A 21,093-nucleotide genomic window follows, 5' to 3' on the forward strand; every position below is an offset into this window, starting at 1 on the left:
AGAGAGAGAGAGAGAGAGAGAGAGTGTACACATGCATGCGTGTGCATGCATGCATGTGTATGTGCCTGCCTGTCTGCCTGGTGGGTAATACTCATTTGGTTGCTTGGGTAATCTTTATCACTGAAAAAATGGGATCATAAACTTTGCTCAGTTCTTTGGCCCTTACATGTGCACATCAGCTTGCCACATGTATGGTGTAAATTGCTACTCAAGCCTTACCCTACACATTTATAAGTGAATTTCCCACTCCCCACACATTGTAGTAGTACATTTGACACAGCGTTCAAAACTGCAGAAAGATGTTCTCCCTGTGGCTGTGATCTGTCATCAGTCAATCTTGGCATATTCCACAGCCTTCTAATACAGAGACACTCCTGATTCTGCATGATCTAGATAGAGCATTGAAAGTGGCCACAAATCATACACAGACCCTCATGGCCACAGCGTGCCATGCAAATGATGCAGTGGAACTTTACATCACATTGAACGTTCACTCTGTAACAAATGGAACTGGAAGAAAAAAAAAAAAAACCACGTGTATCTGTTCTCCGTGAGTCTTGTTTCTCCTGGGCTGTGGAGTGGTAGCAGCTCACTTGCTTGCTCCATCAGCGTGGATGTGGGCAGCATCTCTTCTCCCACACCTCTTTGCGTTGGATTCCTTTTACAATCTGTTTGGGTAGCAGAGAATTCCTGTTCACTCTCAGCCTCCCGACCCTAGCAGGGCTGTCAGCCACCTGCCCTGGCCTTCTGCTTTCTTAAAGCATGGGTGTAAGGGTGTAAGGGGCTCTGTAGCATTCTTGACATTAACCTACTACCATGAGCACTGAACCAAGGAGGAACCACAGAGCTTCCTCTAGGTTCCAGCATCCTAAGTGACATAGCTATGCCTGACATCAGGGCTTTTTAACTGATGGAGCGGACTTGTAGTTCCTCTAAAGTCTAAGAATAAAAGACAAAGATGAGGCTGGGCAAGCAAGGGAGAAGCAGGAAGGGCATGGGGCATCTTCACTTGGAAGTGGGAAGAAATAAAAACTCCAGAAAGTCCACACACCACTCTGGATGCTTCCCTCTCTATAACCCCTGACCTGACGGCTTCCTCACTGTCTAGAGTCCTCACTTCACAGGGCCTCACAAGTCCAAACAACAGACCAAGTTATTATTATGCTTGAGATAGTTTGAGAATAGTAAATAATCTTTCCTTTTACTGGTGCACATTCATTATACACAGTAGTGTGTGTGTGTGTGTGTGTGTGTGTGTGTGTGTGTGTGTGTGTATCTGTGTGTGTGTATATCTGTGTGCTTGCATTCTGTGGGAGAGTATGGTGTGTGTGTGTGTGTGTCTGATTTTGTGTGTGTGCGTGCGTGTGTGTGTGTGTGTGTGTGCTTGGTATGATGTGCACATGTATATGTGTGTATGCATGTGCTCTGAGGGTATATGTCTGGATAGAAAGGAGCATGCGTGTGACATGTGCTTGCGTGAGTGTGTGTGTGGTGGGTGTTCATGTGTGTTTGGTATGGTGTACATCTCTGTGTGCGGTTGTGTATGTGTGGGGATGTGTTATGATCTCAGGCTCACACCACAGTGAACATATGGAGGTCAGAAGACAACATTCAGGAGTCAGTTCTTTCTTTCTGCCTTAAGTTCCGGGGCTGGACCTGTCAGCAAGACCTCATACTGACTGAGCCAGCCCTAGCTTTCGGAAAACATTTTTCTCACGTGTATCCTATGCTTTGGGCATATTTGTCTCCTGCAGTCAACCCACACTCCTCTCTCCTCCATTCCCTAGTCCTGATCCTACCTTCAAATCACGTATAATAAAGAGAACACGGGATGTGTGATTGGCATTACTGACACACTAAGTGAAGTTACACAGATAATATGAATTTAAGGCCTTTTCCTTCAATTCGACACCCCCCCACTCACACACACAGACACACACACCACACTCCACACAGACCACCTGCACAAACACATGCACACACCTACTACAGACACACACACACTGCACATACATGCACACTATGCCAAACACACACCACATTCTCCCACACATAGACCACATGCACACACACATACACACATACATACCAAACACACACACACACACACACACACTCACCATATAAGATGTGTAATTTGTATAACTGACTCACTAAGGGAAGTTGTGAGGATAATATGTATTTAAGACCTTTTCCTTCAATTCAACATAATAATCGTTCACTGGCCACCTGCTGTGTCACCCCCTGTCCACTGTCCATGCTTAGCCCTGAAGGGCACAAGCATCTATCAGGTGGGATAACAAGGATCTGCCACACCCCAGGAGACATGGCCACGGGCCAGGTGCTATAAGGGCTGTGGGAGAGTACAGCTTCATTCTTTCAAAGGCTTTCTGGAGCTGAGACGTCTACACAGTCACAGTTTTGATGTAGTTTGACACATGAAGTACTTGTACCTAAAACTGATTACTTTCTATTGACAGTTTTGGAAATGTGTGTGCCTTTGGTAAACTATTTAAAGACCTGTGATATGGATTATGGCAGTATTCTCTATCATCTCATCATGTGTCCAGTTAGGTAACACGTGTCACTTGTACAGATGATAAAATACGACAGAGTGCTTCAAGTAGCTGCTATCTCGGTGTCAGGCGACTCGGGCTGAGTCCTTTAACTGCTGTGTGAGCACCGTCACTCTAAATAGCCCTGAGTAGATGTAATTAACTGAACCATCCACTAACACTTTCTGTGTTTGAGTTTATGGGTTATTAATGAGCTAAGAAGAACCACGTGGCAGGTCTGTTTCTTCCTATTTACTGAAAGCATGAGGACGTAGGAGAACCTGTGTAAGTCACACCCCTCCCTCCAGCAAGGACACTCTTCACGCCACCTGCCGGAATGACAGACAAGGCTATTCAGTCCTCTGCCTCCTAAGCATTGGGGGTTCTTTATCCCCGACTCTTCTCTCTTGTCTATAGACTCTGGAAATCAGGAAGTAGGTGCTTGTGTTACTAATAAAACATCCTACTAAGGTAATCACCACGAGCCAGAGACTGTATTTGCAGAACTCAGTTTTCAGCAAGGGGGGGGTGGGGATACAAAACGCAGGTGTGTTCTTGCAACCTAATAGTTTCCTAACGTGAACCAGAAATTGTTATCTTTGCACAGACAGAAGACTAATTTAACAAACCTGAAGTATTTAATAAATTTAAATAAAATTTTAAATTAAATAAAATTTAAAGTTCAATCATATAAACCAACTTTTTTATCCTGATAAAAGGTTTTTTTTATTCAATTTTCAGGAGTAAAAATGGCTTAAAGAAGAGGAAACTGACCAAGTAAGTCCTCAGTACTGTTGCCTTCAGAGAGTTCTACCCATCGTGATGATCTTAACTTTCCAATTGAAACCTTCCTATTGCTGCGAGAAAACACTCTGACCCAAATAACTCGGGAGAGGAAAGGGTTTATCTCATCTTACAGTACAATACTGAGAGAAGCCAGGACAGGAGTCAGATGTAGTGACACACACTTTTAGTCTCAGCACTCAGGAGGCAGAGGCAGAGGCAGGCAGCATTCTGTGAGTTCCAAGCCCGCCGGGTCTACATGGCTGGGCTAGGGCAGCCAGGGCTACATAGACAGATACCCCTACCCCGTTCCCAGTCTCAAAAACAAAACAAAAAAAGAACTTGAAGCAAAAAATCATGGAGGAGTTCTGCTTGCTGGCTCACTGTGGCTTATGCAGAATCACCTGTCCAGAGAACCCACAGAAGCCAGAGAAGCGCTGTGCTATACACAGTGGTCTAGGCCCTTCTACAGCAATTAACACTCAAGGCAGCGCCCCACAGGCGTACCCTCCGACCAGTCTGATCTGGGCAACCCCTTACTGAGATGCCAGTCTCAGTTAACTCAAGGCTATTTCAAGTTCAACTACCCAGGTCAAAAGGATAACATGCTTCCAAATAGAAGGAATTGTTGAGGAAGAGGATGGTATGTGTTGAAAAGCACAGACTATGTTGTTTATGCACAGGGATGGGGAGACCACTAAAGATGCTTATCACAGAACCCATGTCAGGAAAAGCATCAATCCTTACCATATGGAACCTTAGAAAGGATGGGTTGTTAGGACTTACAGAAAGCTTGCAAGAGGTCATGTGACATGCCAAACATATGACCATCTAATGTGTACATAAACACATTTGTGTAATCAAAGGCTCTGGTCATTTTATGTTTTGAAGTTCTACATTTATTCCAGAGAAAGGTTTTTTTCTCTAGCTGATGCTAAAATTAATACTTTGCCAATACTATTTCTGAAATACTTCATGATAAACAGGAAAGATAATTAGCTAGCTTGGGCTCTTTCTTACCTCCTGAACTGCTAAGTCATTAGAGAATGATTCCGGTGAGTGGAAATTAACCATCCATTCATGTGAGAAGCTTATGAGTTAATCAGCTTCAGGCCTTTTCTTGATTAAAATTCTGTAGTCCATATAAAGAGTGAAACATTTTTTTTCTAAATAGAATTCAATCTTGATTCTTTACCACGGATAGAACACTGATGCGTTAGTACAAAAAGGCAAGGGGACTCTGGTGACATTATTGCTAATAGAGAGAAACAGAACAAGACATGTGTTAGTCTGTCCAATATTTCGAAAGAAACATTAAGATAAAATATTACTTTTAGCTTTGAATGGATTGTCATTTCAGGGCACAGTAAGTTAATTGTTCCAAAGTCTGTCTAACACCAGTAAGTATTCTATTGACATCCACCGAGGGGTGTGGGAGAGGGGCAATCGGTCAAGAAGAGAAGAATGAGAGAAACATGACAGCAATGGAAAGTCTTTGTTGTAAAAACCTACTGCTAGATTTTGAAGTGAGCTATAGAGGGACTGGCTAGTATATCCAGGAACAGAGTCATAGGACAAAGGGGATGGGGACACTCTGAGATGTCCCCTTCCGTGGCCCAGGCAGAAACAAGAAGATGAAAGATCTGGACTCGGGTCCCAGATATCTGACTCCCCTTGTCTTCATGCAGCCTTCCTTTCCTCTTCTGTTCTGCCCCAACCTTAAATGCCCCCTCTCCTCTCTTCGTGGTCTCCCCTCTTCTCAGTGTTATTTTCCTTCCTCTCTTCTCCCTCTTGGTTTTGCTTCTTTTCAGTCATATATCTGGTCTGCCTCCACTACATATGCTCCTGTATGTTATGGAAATGTTTAATCTCAATCAGGCGCTTCTACCCAGCCTTTGATTATTCAATTCCCAGATAAAAGACACATGAGACCTTTAATTCATAATAAGCCTTTATTAGCACCAGAGCTGGGCAGATATCTGTCTTCTATGCTATTTTGTCTATCTCCCTTCCAATAACATCACTATGTGATTTGCCATGTTCCATCTGGGCTGCTCTTAACTGCAATCAGCCAGCCCTCATGGCCATGCTTTTAAGATTCTTACCCGATGGCATCTTTCTCTCTACCTTCCTTTCTCTCTCCCCCAGATCCAATCATGGAAACCCTATGCCCTGCCTATCTCAATTCTGCCCAGCTATAAGCTGTAGGCATCTTTATTCACCAATCAGGAATAACTTGGAGGGGGGCAAGTGTCCTAGTTAGGGTTTTACTGCTGTGAACAGGCACCTTGACCAAGGCAACTCTTATAAGAATAACATTTATTTGGAGCTGACTTACACATTCACAGGTTCAGTCCATTATCATCAAGGTGGGAACATGACAGAATCTGGGCAGGCATGGTGCAGCAGGAGCTAAGAGTTCTACATCTTCATCCAAAGGCAAACAGGAAGAGACAGGCTTCCAGGAAGCTAGGAAGAGGGTCTTAAAGACCACGCCCACAGTGACACACCTACTCCAAGGCTACACCTCCAAATAGGGCCACTCCTTGAGCCAGACATATTCAAACCACTACAGCAAGGCTACATAGTGTCACTTGGGTCTGCCCACAGACTCTCTGGGGGCCACCAGGCCTAGGGACCAAGAGCTAGCATTACAATACAAACAGCATCAGACCAATCCACTACAGCTTGCTCCTGATTTCCTAATGACAAGGGTACGGTTTAGAAGTGTTAAATCCAGCTTTAAGACAAATGCCTCACTACAGCAACCCATGGCAGAGAAAGCAGCTCTAACGAAGTGTGTTAGACATGTGAGTCCATCTATAGCTGGTATTTTGGAAAGAGAAAAAGCTTAAAGTGGGAACTCCCCTGAAATAGGGCTTGCTCTGCCTGGCTTCTTGCCACATGTCTACTCCCCAGTGGCCCCATGGCAGAGTCCTTACTCTCTTCCATTAACCACGGCTCTCTTAGGTTTTCATGGTTCTGCTGAGGAGGAGGTGGAAGGTGAAGCTTTGCGCACGTTAGGCAGGCTACTAAGTTATATCCCAGCCATCCTTGGCTCGTGTGGACCAGCCAAGCATGTCATATGAACTACCATGTATTTATGGGCAAGAATCGTTGTTTCTATAAGTTCTGATGTAAAACGCTAGAGTTTAGAAGGAGTCCCAAGAACTTCTATTCCCTATGATCTACTAAAATTTTAGTATAAATGAATGTTACAAATTAGCCTACCAGGTAGATTAGCTAGTCAACAGTTTTAACCAAATCCCTTACCCATGCTGTGTAGTTGGTAATGGGATATGGATCTGCAGATGCACAGAGAAGTTGAACATGTCATGTAGTAAGACTAAGGCATAGGCTAGATGTGTAGACCCTGTCCAAATGGAAAAACTGGGTTTACAGGAGAAAAGACAGCTTCAGTAGATACAGAAAACACCTCGAGGCTCCTAGATTTACTCTTCGTGTAATTCCTAGTGAATAGGAAGTCTAGTGAATATACACTCTTTCTAAAAATTTATTGCCAGCTGGCAGCCTTAATTAAGGAATATAGGAACAGTGAGAGCTCACTCCAGAAAAGTGAAACTTCGGTTTTTGCCTAGAAAAGCTCACAGGTATGGTGTTAATCAATTACACAGGTGTGGTGTTAACCAATTACACAGGTGTGGGGTCCAACAATTACACAGGTGTGGTGTTGATCAATATTCTTCCCATTATGTTGATTTTGAAGCATTCGTTTCTTTGTGTTTCACAAAGCCCTGTTCAGCTGGATGACTTTGATTCTTACATCAAGGATATGGCCAAGGACTCGGACTATAAATTCTCTCTTCAGTTTGAGGTGAGTGGCGAGGCATTTTTCTCCCTTCTGTGATTGGCAGGCTGTGGGAATGGTCAGGTTTGTACAGGGAACATTTCCCTGATCAGTGGGTAGAGCATGTGATGCATAGTCTGCCAAGCGAGGAAGTCTGGTGATGTCAGAGCCGCCTGAACTTCTGGGGTGACCAGGGAGCCTCTGCCATTGGCAAGAAGGGGAGAGCACAGAGAACTCAATTGCAGGGAGGGAAAGGAGAGGAGAGGGTTCACAGGTGAGGAGATGGGACCAGGAGGCGCCATCTTTGAAAACTCATGCACAGTCGGGAGGATGGAGGATTAAAAGCAAACTGAAGCCCGGCATCAAACTTACCTTCCAGGGACTTTGCTGGCCACAGATGACACGGACCATAGACTGCAGACGGCAATCAGGGTGGGCGGCAGGCATCCATTGCTGTATTTAGGTGTGTGATAGCTGAGAGCAGGGTGCTCAGTAAGCTAGGATTCCAAGCAAGGCTGTGGAATGCATGTTGCCCTTTGGCTTTTCTTTCTTTTGAAACCTGGGGAGAGAGGTGTTGCTCATGATTTGTGGAGACAAAGGAGGACATCGACCACGCTCCCTTCCCTTGAAACACACACTGAGTCTCAGACCATGTGCCTCCACAAGCAGAAATAAGCTGATGGGCAAAACAGAGTGGGCCCTCGCTTCGCTTCGCTGTGGCTCTCAGAAGCCTTACCTGCTTCAGGTTCCACGGCATCTGCACGGACCTGTGATCCGGGATAAACGGGGAGATGGCGATCTTTCTAAGTTTGGTAGTTTTCTTTTTAAGCCTAAATTCTCTTTCCCATTAAAGTGGCTTGTTTTACCTAATTTATTTTTTCCATTTCTTGTTTTTTTTTTTTTTTTTTGTTGTTGTTGTTGTTGTTTTTTTTCTTCACCACCCAAGAACCGCTTTAGTTAACAGAGCCCAGCAAGATTTTAAACTGTGGACATTCTTTCAGGGAGTTTGGGGGTAAAAACACTCTGCAAATAGGTTTACCTTCTTTTTTTATAGAGTAAAAATTACTTTACTATGAGTGTGTGTGTGTGTGTATACACATGCCATAACATGTATGTCGATAAGAAGACCACTTCCACAAATCAGCTCTCCCCTTCACCATTTGGGGCCCAATGAACCAGCTCTGGTCATCGGGCTTGGTAACAAGAATCATTACCCATCCAGCCTTCTCACTGACCTGCGGATCTTACTCATTGCCAAATGAAGAACCCCTTACCTACCACCTGTCTTCCGAACTCTCACATAAAGCCTGGCCAGTTACTTATTCCCTGCTGGTGCCTACAGGATTACCAATGTCACCTCCCCAGCTCAGCTCAGCGTTACATCTCAAGTAGCAGAAATTCAGTTGCATTCGGGGCTCTACAGTAAGGGTGGCATTTCAGAAAGTATGTCACTGGGAGAAAGAAAAATTTAAAATATTAATAATAAGCCAAAATTCTGTAAAAAATGAATAGCCAGATGCCTATAGTGGTAGAGATGAAAATAATGGTATGTGATTTGGCCATACCTTTCTGTGTGATAAAAAAAAAAAAAAATACCCTGAAAAAAAACAAGTTAGGAAAGAGAGGAGTTTTCCACCCATAGCTTTCCTGGTGGGGAAGGCAGCAGAACCATGCTGTAGGCCAGGCATGGAAGAAGCAGAGAGACAAGGGAAGTGGGGACCAGGCTGTAACATCTCGAAAAGCTGGTCCCTGTGGATATACATCTTCCAGCAAAGCTCACTCTCCTGAAGGTCCCATTACCTTCTCAGACAGCACCACCAGCTGAGGACCAAGTGCTCAAACCCAGCCCTCTGGGGAACCTTCATCATCAAATTACCATAGATGCTGTTAATGGTGCAACTGAGGTTCTGAATCTCTGCTGAGAACTTGCAGTTGGGGCCATCAAATGAGAGTTTAAATATTACTGTGACTCAGGATTGTAGACTCCATTTGAAGTTCCATTTTCTGGTTTGAAAATAAAAAGAATGCTTTTATTGTAATGGGGACGTAATTCTAATCAGCTTTTACCTAAGTAAAGAAGGCTTTATTGAAAGGATATTAATGTAACACATGTAAGCAAAGAAAGAGTTTAGCAGCTAAGCCTTCCGCAGGTTTCAGGTATAGCTGGAAGTTCAAGCCAGATCCCTGGGAAGCCCCTTCACTTCTCACTTCCGCTCCCCCCTGGCCCTGCATTTGCTACCTTCCACTGCAAGGCAACTTCTTTTTACAACTGAAGAAGAAAGGGTCACATGAGGTCTTGAAAGCAAGCTAATGTGACTACATTGCCCTAAATGAGGGACAGCCATGTTCCTGGACAAAGATGCAACAGTGCAAGAGCCAAACCATAAACAATTTATGGCCTAGCCTCAAAACCCATCCAGGTACGTAAAACAGAATCGTACACTTTACACGCTACATGTTCAATTGACCGTGTGCCTGGCTTTTATGCGTTCAATGTATATAGAAACATTTTAATTTAGCTCATAACGTTTGCATTTGTATGTAAGAATTTCTATTAATTTGGCCACTAATAAGTCAATATGGGGGGTAAGACTTTTCAATCCTCAGTTTCTTTACCTATAAGATGGGTAGGTTGAACTAAACTAGTGATTTCCCACTGAGCAAGAGCTGACCAGTCCCCTAAGGAGTGTGGCGATATGTGTGGGTGGCTTTGGGTAGAGACTACTAACAGTGTTTAATGAGAGAAGAGCAGAGGAATTAAATTCGCCTCAGGGTGTGCAATCAGGAATTGTCTTTGGCTAGTAGCATTCCCGAGAAGAACACTGGGCGTCATGTGGAACATGGCCCAGCAGGTTGTACCGTGCCTGTCTATTATAGTTCTCCAGAAACCCCGTGGGATGTGTGCGTACAACCAGCGGGGTTATAGAGAGAGTGGGTAGTCTTAATAAACTCGCTTATGGGGACCGGAAAGTCTAGCCCTCAGGACAGGCTGTCCAGCCGGTGAACCACGGAAAAGCGGAGAATGCAGTCCTGAGTCTGAAGGCAGGAGGGAGCAGAAATCCCTCCTCCGTGAGGAATTTGTTTTCCCTCTTAATTCAGTCAGTTGATTGGATAAGGCCTCCCTTTGTGCAAATAGTCATCTACTGAGTCCATTGAGTCCATCACACCCTCATTCACCACGTTCATAACGGGCTCTCGTCTGCTGTGTGGTCAGGCACCTGGGCACTACAGCCTAGCCAAGCAGACGCATGAATGCAGTCATTGTTTCTTTCCCCCTGACAGCCTGTCTCGGACTAGCATTGGCTCAGCCAAGGGCCCACACTGGTTGGGTTTCCTTTCTCCCTGACAGCCTCCAGTCCATTCTCAAATCTTCACAGCCCACAGTGCCTCAGAATGAGGGGTTTTCTTCACAGTTTCCCGGGAGTATTTAATCCTGACTGCGCTCTGTGTACACACCGGACTTTCACATATCAGGCTTCAGATTCTCTACTATTTTTTGTATTCATAATTATTGAAACAGGGGGGAAAGTGCTTCTAGTTATAACAGTACCCGCCCCCAGAAGGTATTAAGATGAATCACTTGAGTGTAGCTAAGCCTAGTAGCTGAAATAGGTTTTTGCTCATATGAACGCTGATACTACTTCTATTCATTTCCATACTAACACTGAAAGATCAAACATGTATGGAGAAATTGCATCATCTGTAATCATTATGCAAATTGAAGATAATGTCTGGGTTTACATATATTACCAATACAGCTATAAGTCATACATGAAGCTATATGACTTTCTACTTGTTATTCACTGAATAAATTCCCTCCGTATTCAGTATCTGATTGGGGAGCTGTGAGAAAGACTGATGATCCTTCTGACAGAAATATACATCTTCCTTTAAGGAGGTTGGGAAGTGGTAAGAGGACAGCTTCATTTTTGATGTTTCTGGTAAGACAGCTTCTATAGAACCAGACCTCAGAGCTTAAGGTGGGGCCATTCCCCTGCCATTCCATGTAGCCCTTGCTTTCCCATTGATTTCTGGCATTTTGGAATTAACTAAAACACAGGTGAAGGCCCTCACACTCTTTGTTCAGTGCAACGTCCTACAACCTGTGCAAGCAACTCTTCCCAATAGTGGTGCCACCTCAGCCTGCCTCATACATCACCTCAAATCTCCCCATCACTTGGGGTTACAAGATCTTCACTCCCAGCCTTGACTTTTCCCTCCTCTCATTCCCTCAGTCACAGAATTTGATCTTTTCCCAAAGAGCCTCTCCTAGCACTGCGGCATTGGATTGTGTACCATCCCTAATGAGTTGCATCTTGGTCTCCCCATCCTTGAGAGCTACTGTAGACATCCAAAGGGTTGATGTCTTTTATCTCTACCCTCCCACTACCCACCCATCAGACTCCCATGTATGCTTTCCTTGAGGTTTGTGAGATGCATCGAATTGTGTCCACGGACACCTGCCGAGGTCCCATTGTCTACCTGCCACAGGATGATATCTCATTCTCAGATAGGACCATGATAGATGGAGATAGTTAAAATGGCCAAAGGTAAGAGATCATGCTATATGCAGCTGAGCTGTAGGTGAATGTCCCATTAGAAGCTAAAGAAAACCAATGAGCTATCCCCACCGCTGCCATCACAGAAGGGGTGTGGTCCTGCTGATACCTGGGTTTTTAATTTGTGCACTCCAGAGCTAGGAAACAATAAATTTATATGGTGTTAAGTCACCATATTTGTGGCACCTTATTCCAACAGCCTCAGAAGGCCCATACAGTACCGCACTAGGAGAGCTTACTCTCTTCATCCCCCTTCATGGTCACCTGAAGATAAGCACACACCACAATTCTATTGTGCCAGTAGCTTGCTGCAGATGGGCCCTCTGCTCTCCCCCACCACACCCCACCCTGTCCCTTTGACTTCCCTGTGGACACGAGATCTATAGGCCCTAATCCCTTGTGTCTAACGCCCAGTCTGTTCCAAGGTCAGCACTAAGTACCGCCATCTGCTGACGTGTTGCTAGCTCTAAAAGCCTATGCTTGCCTTACGTAATGACAGGCTGACTGCGTTCTTCCAATCCATGGAAGGCCTCGCCTCCTTGACAGTTTTTGAAGATGAGGCCCTTTGGAGGTAATTAGGATAGACGGAGTAAAGGAGCTGGGGTTCTAGTGATGAGGCTAATGCCTTTATGATAAGAGAAACTAGTGAGTTTGCTGTCTTCTTCTTCCCCTGAGCTTCACGTTGCTAAGACATGGGAATACACAGAGCTGACAGCTGCTTACAAGCCAAAGATTAACGAGGAAATCTACATTGTTGGCAACTTGGTTTGGGGCTTTTCAGCCCCCATGACTATGAAAAATAATAGCATCTTTTGATTAAAACCTCAACTCTGTGGTGTTTAGTTGTTGCAGTACACACACACACACACTCACACACACACACAAACACACACACTCACAAACACACACACACACACAAACACACACACATACACTCACACACACACATATACACACACTCACATACACACTCACAAACACACACACTCACAAACACACACACACATACACAAACACATACACTCACACACATACACACACACNCACACACACTCACAAACACACACACATACACTCACAAACACACACACACACACAGTACAGGTTTTCACCTTCTTTCTCTGGAGGTGGATGCTTCAACTGTCTCTGGCCCAATATAGAGCCACTGGGCTTGGTGACGTTGTTAGGCCCCTAGCAAGTCATCACAGTGTTCTTGGTTAAAACAACAGATCTTTGTTCTCCAAGTCGTCAGATTCAGGAGCTGTACACACTCCCTCTGGAGCCTCCGAGGAGAGCACTTGCTTACCTTGCTCGGTTTCCGGTGGCCCCAAGTGTCCCTCCACTGGCAGCTATGTCAAGCCAGACTCTAACCTGTCTCTACATGGCTTCTCCTCTGGTAATCCGTACAGAGTGACTTATCCCCACAGACTTTTACAAAAGGTCCACATTCATAGGTTGTAACATGGACACAGCTCCTTGGAGAACACCATTCAACCCATGGGGATGTCTCCAATAAATAAAAACCATGATTGATTATATCAGAAGCAAAATGGGCAAACAGAAACTGGAAAATGATTTATGTGGCTTCAGCCCGTCACCCCTACACTTTATCGTAATGAAGATTTAAGCCTCTGCAGTGTCTATATGGTTAGAGAGAAACTCCCTGCAGAGTTACTGAGCTGGAAACTTGTTTGATTTTCCACTTGGTGACAAGCTAAATTACAAAGCCTGCAGAGCTGCTCACGTGTACGCCCAGCTCCGACTCCAGCTCAGGCTCCGCTGCAGTTCTACTCGGCTAATTTACATTTACTGTGTTCAGCCAATTAAGCAGCTCTTACCAAGTTAGGGCATTTTCAACTGGAACGGCAACACTGGATTACGGGTCTCTTAGAGAGTCAGTGTCCGCATGCTCAGCCCGTTCTCCAGCTCTGGGTCTGTTTCCAAGGTTTCTTTTGTATCCGATACCTTTCTCGGTTGCTTTTTAGTCTGTGTCCAAATTGTGGGCGGAAAGCTGAGGAGAGTTGTGACTCTGTCAACACAATGGTGATGAAAGGAGTCATTATAGACCAGGTTAGGCAAAGCAAAAACAAACACAACCACACCATCAATGAATGCTTCACAGTTGATGTTCACAGGGCAATGTTTGCCTTTGTTGAGTTTAATAATTCTATTTGCTAGTATACAAGCCAGCAAAGGACGGAAAGTTGTAAGACTTGTCTGAGGATGGTTAAACTTATGTTGAGGATTTTTGAGCTGCTTTCAAAAAACCTATACTTTATAAGTGGCGCATGCAACTATGGAAGATATTTTGAAAAATAATCTCTTCTGGACAAGTTATCCTTTATGGTTCTTTCTAAAAAAAAAAAGTCCAGTTGTGAAATATCTTAATCAATGGAAGAGAGAAAAAAACATCATTTAAATAAGCTCATGATTACTCTAATTAACCTTAAAAAGTAATGCTGATTTGGGTTAAGTTTTCCAAAACTAGAGATTTGTGTGTGTGTGTGTGTGTGTGTGTGTGTGTGTGTGTGTGTGTGTGCATCTCACAAGAGTAATATAGCGAGCCACTGGAAAACCTTGATGAGAAACTTGTGCAATTACAATGGCAGTTTTTTGCTTCAAAGGCACTAGTGCAAAGGTTTTATCTGAAATGGGGAAAAATTTAAATTTGTACTAAGGCACCTACTTGCCAGTTTATCTTCAAGAACGACTGACTACCTCATACCCCAGTGTAAGATTTTATAATCTTGAGAAGTCAAAACTGATGAAGCATCAACAAGAAAGAAAACTCCTGGACCACTGAGGTTGCTCCATCCAGGCTGATGGCAACTGTGCAGGCCAATATCAGTTGACAGCAAGGACCTCCAACTTGAAAGAGGCCCAAGACCAAAAGCTGGATCCCCGAAGCCTTTGTCAAGACTGCTTGAATCAAGACACACAGGATGAGAGGGCTGCTCGTCTCAATCAGCGTCTCTTTCCTTAAATGTCTCTTCCCTTTGAAATCTTTCAGAGATCCACAGATTTCTCTTCCAGAGTAGTCCTCTGGCTTCGGATTCCTTAAAGTAACCACTGAGAAGAGCCTTGAAGTGTGAAACTCAGGTCCTTTGCTGCATCCTTTGGGGCTAGGAACAGATTACCTTGAGTAAAGTTGGAGAACTCCAGAGTTCAGATCAGCAGTGCCTGTGGAGAGGTCTTGCAAGAGGGGTGACCTGTAATGGCAGCACTCAGGAGGCAGAGGCAAAGCATCGTCCGGGCAAGCTGCTGAGTTGGCCTTGCTAATTGGCTCAGTCAGAGACCCTGACTTGGCAAATGAAGTGGAGATCCATTAGGGAAGCCACCATAGCCCTCTGCCTCACCACATGGGCACACACATACATGCCAATACATCATTACACATACCCGCACACACACACACACACACACACACACACACACACACTGTATTCACTTGCACTGACACATGCATAAAATAAAAACAATAAAAACGTACCTTGGAGTGTTTCCAGATATTGCTAGATTTGCTCCTTCAGTTGTATATGGTATAAGCCCAGAAACTACCATTCCAGGAGGAATGGGGACTGCAGATGACCTGGGAGTATACAACCTCATTTATTTTTTTAATTTATTCTTTTATAAATCACAGAAATAAACAGCTGAAATGCCTCTTACAGTCGCTTAATCTTTTGAACTGCACTGGTTGTCTGCTTATAGGAAAAACACCAATGCCTGCTGTGGTAAGGGCTGTGGTGAAGACACCGGACAGGTCATCAAATGTCCATCCAGTGTGCCACCTTCCGTTCTAGGGCTTGCCTCCACATGCTGATTCACCTTTGTTCTTCGAGTCCCATCACCAGTATTTAGAGACTGCTAATCCACTGTTTTACAGTGAGGTTATTGCTTCCTGTTCCTCACTCCACCCTCTCACTACTTCTTTGAGGCTTATCTCTATGAGAAAATAGATACCCACATTTCCTCACAGAATAGGAAAGGTTTATGTGGATGACTTCTACGTGAGCTGCTGTCCTTATAATCCTGGAACATGTGTTCATTCCCAAGCTTCCCACCCTCCATCTCCCACGCAGATCTTTACATCTCCAAGTGATGTGTGAGAAGCTTGAGCTCTTTAGATGTCATAGTGGCAGTGCTTCACTGCAGTCAGGCTGACAGACAGCCTTTAAGATCTGAGTCCCTCACAGGTCCGTGGCTTCCCTGGAGGGCTTTCTACTTCAGGCTGTGGGAGTCAGTCAGGTTGTCTCCTCACCCTGACACTGGCAGCTTTCCTGCCCACGAACTTTTGCTGGCTGGTGGTAGAGGACAGGAGAAGAAACAGAATTAAATAAGCCCATAGTGAATTTCTGATTTCACCCAAGTTCTACCCAGACTCATTGACTAGAGCGAGCTGACAAGAACGGAGTGGATCAGCACACACACTCTGCCCTTAGAAGTAATCGCTGCATTATCAGCTAGCCAAGGGCATGTTGAAGTTTCATCCATGAACAGAGTCCAAGGTGAGCCGTAAGCCATCCAATCTGCACTGTGTACAGAAACTTCAAACCTACTCTCTCTTGTTTGCAGGAGTTGAAGTTGATTGGACTGGATATCCCTCACTTTGCTGCAGATCTGCCGCTGAACCGATGTAAAAACCGCTACACAAATATCCTACCATGTAAGCTGGCCACTAGCCCTGATCCCAGCCCCGTCTTTTAAAGGTCAAAGCTTTGCTCCTGCAGCTTAATCAGCTTGCTCTTTCCCAGCCAGACTCAGGTGTGGTCTGAACGGCAGGGCCAGCGCAGAGGCTTCCTGGACCTGGCGGGCGCATTGGTCTTACTCGGACCTGGCGGGCGCATTGGTCTTACTCGGTGGAGGGGGGGTTTCATTACACTGCTTTCACACAAACTGCATCTGAGCATTAGACCCTCCCCACCACTAGACAAAGGACTCCAGTCAGCTAATGACTGCTATGAAAGGGAGAACTGGCCTCCCCAGGCGAGAGCTCCCCGTTTATCCAGTTCCAAGTGGTCAACACTAAAGTCATTTACATAGAAGCAACATGTCTTAGTCAGGGTTTCTATTCCTGCACAAACATCATGACCAAGAAGCAAGTTGGGGAGGAAAGGGTTTATTTGGCTTACATTTCCATACGGCTGTTCATCACCAAAGGATGCAGGACTGGAACTCAAACAGGTCAGAAAGCAGGAGCTGATGCAGAAGCCATGGAGGGATGTTCTTTACTGGCTTGCTTCCCCTGGCTTGCTCAGTCCACTCTCCCAAGACTACCAGCCCAGAGATGGCACCACCCACAAGGGGCCCTCCCACCTTGATCACTAATTGAGAAAATGCCTTACAGCTGGATCTCATGGAGGCATTTCCCCAACTGAAGCTCCTTTCTCTGTGATAACTCCAGCTGTGTCAAGTTGACACAAAGCTATCCAGTACACAACACTAACTAAACCGAGCAGGTTGTACTTACATATTTATATAGGTAACAGTAATAATCAAAGGAAAGGAGCCCATGAATTTGAGAGGGAGTCCAGTTGACACCTGGTTACTGTCAAGAACCAGAGATTTTCTCTATGAAACTCAACACCACATAAAGCAAATGTGCATCCATAAAGAAAAGTTTGAAAGAGAAGTTAGCAGTATAAACCAGAATAAGTTAAGGGGAAAGAGTGGGGAGAAATAAGCACGATAAAAAGCCGAAATCAAAGAGGTCAACAATAATACTATAACAACACACAGGAAAGAGTGAGCTGGGATTAAGGCTGAGGAGAGATAGCAGGAGAATGCCCCAGTTCAGTTTTACAAGTCTAGGGAGTCTAAACACACAATGAGGACTCTAGTTAACAATACTGGGTGGAACACCAAAAGTTTTCTAATGGAGTGGGCTTTACACACTTTTCCACAAAAAGAATAACAATATGAGATGGCAGATATACTTAACTCTAGTAGTCATTTCTTAATATGTAGACAGGTGACCACACACATATACACACAAGCACACACACACACACACACACACATATACACATACACACACACATACAAGCATTCACCTTAAACATTAAATTTCATGTCCAGCAACAAAAAATTAAACTACTAAGTATAATAATAATTTCAAAAGGGTAAGTTAGTCTTCTGGGTAAGTTAGTGGATTCTTTGGCTGCCACTGCGTGAGAAGGGAATCACAAATTTATATTACACACTATGGCTTTCCATATGGTCACGAAGACATTTTAGTTCCTGCCTGAAGCACTTGCAGATGGCTTTTCCAGAGATGGAAGAGCTGAGGATGTAGCAGCTGGAAGATAGTCATGTGTTAGCAAGAAGGAGAAGATAAGACCACACTACATCACCTACCTCCATGGCATTTGATCTAACTTGGTATCTGATAGAGACTGTCAGAATGATTTTTTTCCTTCCATTCTGAATTTTATTTATTTATTTATTTGTTTGTTTGTTTGTTTATTTATTCATTCAGTTATTTTTGAGACAGGGTTTCTCTGTGTAGCCCTGGCTGTCCTGGAACTCACTCTGTAGACCATGTTGGCCTGTCTGCCTCTGCCTCCCAAGTGTTGGGATTAAAGGCGTGTGCCACCATTGCCTGGCCCATTCTGATTTTTTAATGTGTCTTTTCTCTTTGCTCTTCATAGATGACTTCAGCCGGGTGAGGCTAGTCTCCATGAACGAAGAAGAAGGTGCAGACTACATTAACGCCAACTATATTCCTGTAAGTAGAAATGAAAAACCCACTCCTCCAATGCTCAAAACCACACAGTCCAGACAGTGGAAGGCCAGAGGGGCTAAGGGTACAATGAGATGAAGAGCTGTCCCCACCCAGCAACTGAGTACCAGGAGCAGTAAGCAGTTTCTGCTGTTCCTCTTCAGAGTCCAGAATGCAGTGGTGCTCACCCTTTCTAATGCTGCCACTCTTTACCTCATGTTGTGGTGACCTCAGTCATAAAATCGTTTCATTGCTCCATCACAACTGTAATTTTGCACCATCATGAGTCGTAATGTAAACATGTAACATGCAGGATATCTGATACGGGACCCCTGTGAAACGGTCATTTGAACCCCACAGGGGTCACAACCTGCTGTTTGAGAACCACTATCTGCTAGAGGGCAGGGCTCACAGAGCCCTGGGAAAGACTAGCAGAGAGGAAGGAAGGCCATGACCTTGAAGGGCCTCTCCCCTGTGTTTAGAGTCCAGAGCCCAGATTCAGAGGGCTACCGCTGCACACACCTGTGCACTTAAAGCATCGGTGAAGACTGTGGTTGACATAAAAGGTGGAGGCATGACTTGATAGGCTTCTAAAATGTAGAGCTTAAAACCACACCAACCCATATAATCCCTCTGATTACCGCTTGCGTGATAAGGCAAAGGAAACGTTACATAGATGTCTGTGATCCTTTGCCAACTTCGTCATCAGCAAAACATCAGTTGTCCTCACAGGTGTAGAGTGGCCAACAGCATTTGGCGATGGCGGTGGCAGTGGCTGGGGAAGGTGTCGACGCTCTCACGCTCTCACTCTTCTTTCAGGGATACAACTCACCTCAGGAGTACATTGCCACCCAGGGTCCACTGCCGGAAACCAGAAATGACTTCTGGAAGATGGTCCTACAACAGAAGTCCCATATCATCGTCATGCTCACTCAGTGCAATGAGAAAAGAAGGGTGTGTACCTGTGTGTACTGTGGCTGCCCCGTTCACAGCCCTGGGTGTGTCCTGTGTGTCCCGTGGCTGCCCCGTTCACAGCCCTGGGTGTGTCCCGCTGTCAGGAAGGTGACTGATGTTGCTTAGTTTCCCCCTTCTCCACGGGGCTGCATGACTCTTGAAAGGAGGATGGTTGCTGCCCTGTAGTGAGCACTGACTCTATCTAGTTCTTCCCTGGTTTCTTTTTTTTGTTTGTTTTGCTTTGTCTTTTAACATCGCATTATTGTTGCCTCAGGTAAAATGTGACCACTATTGGCCATTCACAGAAGAACCCATGGCTTATGGGGACATCACCGTGGAGATGGTTTCTGAGGAAGAGGAGGAAGACTGGGCCAGTAGGCACTTCCGGATCAACTATGTAAGTTTCTAACAGATTCAGGAAGGGTGGTCTCCATCTCTCCATCTCACCAATAACTACCGCCCACACAAACCATCGCTGTGTAAGATAGTGAGCACTTCAGGCTCTGTCGTGCTGCTACCTGCAAGAGACAAAAAGATCTGCCTTTCGGTACAGCTACTATTTCTCCCAAGGGTGGTTTGGATGCAGTGCTGTCTTCAAAGGCCAGGAGATGAAACAAAGGTCTGCATTGGTCCATCTCAAACTTGTGCAGGGCTGTTAGCCACCACCAGAGAGGAAGGTGTTCTCATCACTCACAGTAATCAGATAAGATGGAGAGCAGGCATGGAAGGCACAGGTACATTTCAAATTAAGCACTGGAACCGAGGCTTGCTAGGTAGAATTTTGTTCTGTGAGTTTCAATGTCTTGGTCTCCTTAATTATGGTTCCATGCCTCTCTTAAAGTTAGGTAGAGTTCCAGAAAGATCCATTTTCCTTGCCTTGCTTATGTCTCTATGGACAAGTCTTTCAGCTCAGGCGGATCATGTCTGTGCTAGGCTCCAGGGTCAGGCTGCACGTCTGCCTCACCAGCAAGCCGCTCAGGAGAGGCAGGACACTGTCCGGTATAGGAGTCGGAGCCCATGTTTCCCTAATGAGAAACAAGGGGGTCTGGGACAGATGCTATGGTTCTCAGTCTCCTGTGTACCCAGACACTGGGATACCTCTGAGAGTTGAGAATGGGGGCCTGAGAGTCTGCACTCCCCGTCAGGACACTTATGTGCCAGGCAGGAAGGGAAAGACACCCAGGGCCTGGGACCAAATCTGGGTTGGTTCTGAGTGCCGAGAGAGTAGAGTGGCTAGAAAAGAGAAGGCCTTCTCCAGGAGATTTAGGTGTGGCTCTTTATCATAACCCCCGCCCCCACCCCAGCAATCCTTGATGAAGGAGATGGTCCTCCTTCCTGGTCCAAACTGCTTTATTTGATGGTGAATGCAGGCATCTTAGGGTGGTCAGGAAGGGAAGCTCATTAGTTAAACACACAGGGCCTATGTAGATACTTCTTTAGCATGGAGAAGTATCTCCAGGGTTTTATCTACATGAAAACTGTCTTGGTCCTCTCAGTGGGGTGTCACGGTTATATGTTACAGAACAGGTAGTTTGGCAGGGAGCTGGCCCCATGTCTGCTCTTGTCAATTCTGAGATTCCCCAGGGTTCGTGCCTGCTCAACCTTACCAGTTTTTTTATCTAGTGGCACAGTTCACTTGCCCCACACTCCAGTGCTCATTTCAGCCAGAGTCATCCCATTTTCTCTTTAAAGATAAACATTCCATAGGATATA

General features: G+C 45.1%; 1 protein-coding gene across 3 annotated transcripts in view; it reads left to right on the top strand.

Annotated features, from left to right (window-relative positions):
• Ptpro (protein tyrosine phosphatase receptor type O) overlaps positions 1 to 21,093 on the top strand; it is a 208,424-nt gene that overhangs the window by 170,330 nt on the left and 17,001 nt on the right. For all 3 annotated transcript variants that reach the window (XM_029534785.1, XM_029534791.1, XM_021190314.2), the window contains 6 exons: positions 3,297 to 3,332; positions 7,092 to 7,173; positions 16,281 to 16,371; positions 18,356 to 18,432; positions 19,246 to 19,380; positions 19,655 to 19,777. In XM_029534785.1, coding sequence (XP_029390645.1) covers positions 3,297 to 3,332; positions 7,092 to 7,173; positions 16,281 to 16,371; positions 18,356 to 18,432; positions 19,246 to 19,380; positions 19,655 to 19,777 — 544 coding nt within the window. The remainder of the gene's footprint in view (positions 1 to 3,296; positions 3,333 to 7,091; positions 7,174 to 16,280; positions 16,372 to 18,355; positions 18,433 to 19,245; positions 19,381 to 19,654; positions 19,778 to 21,093) is intronic.

This window comes from Mus pahari, chromosome 2 (genome assembly GCF_900095145.1).
Source record: "Mus pahari chromosome 2, PAHARI_EIJ_v1.1, whole genome shotgun sequence".
In the NCBI taxonomy this organism is placed as follows: Eukaryota; Metazoa; Chordata; class Mammalia; order Rodentia; family Muridae; genus Mus; species Mus pahari.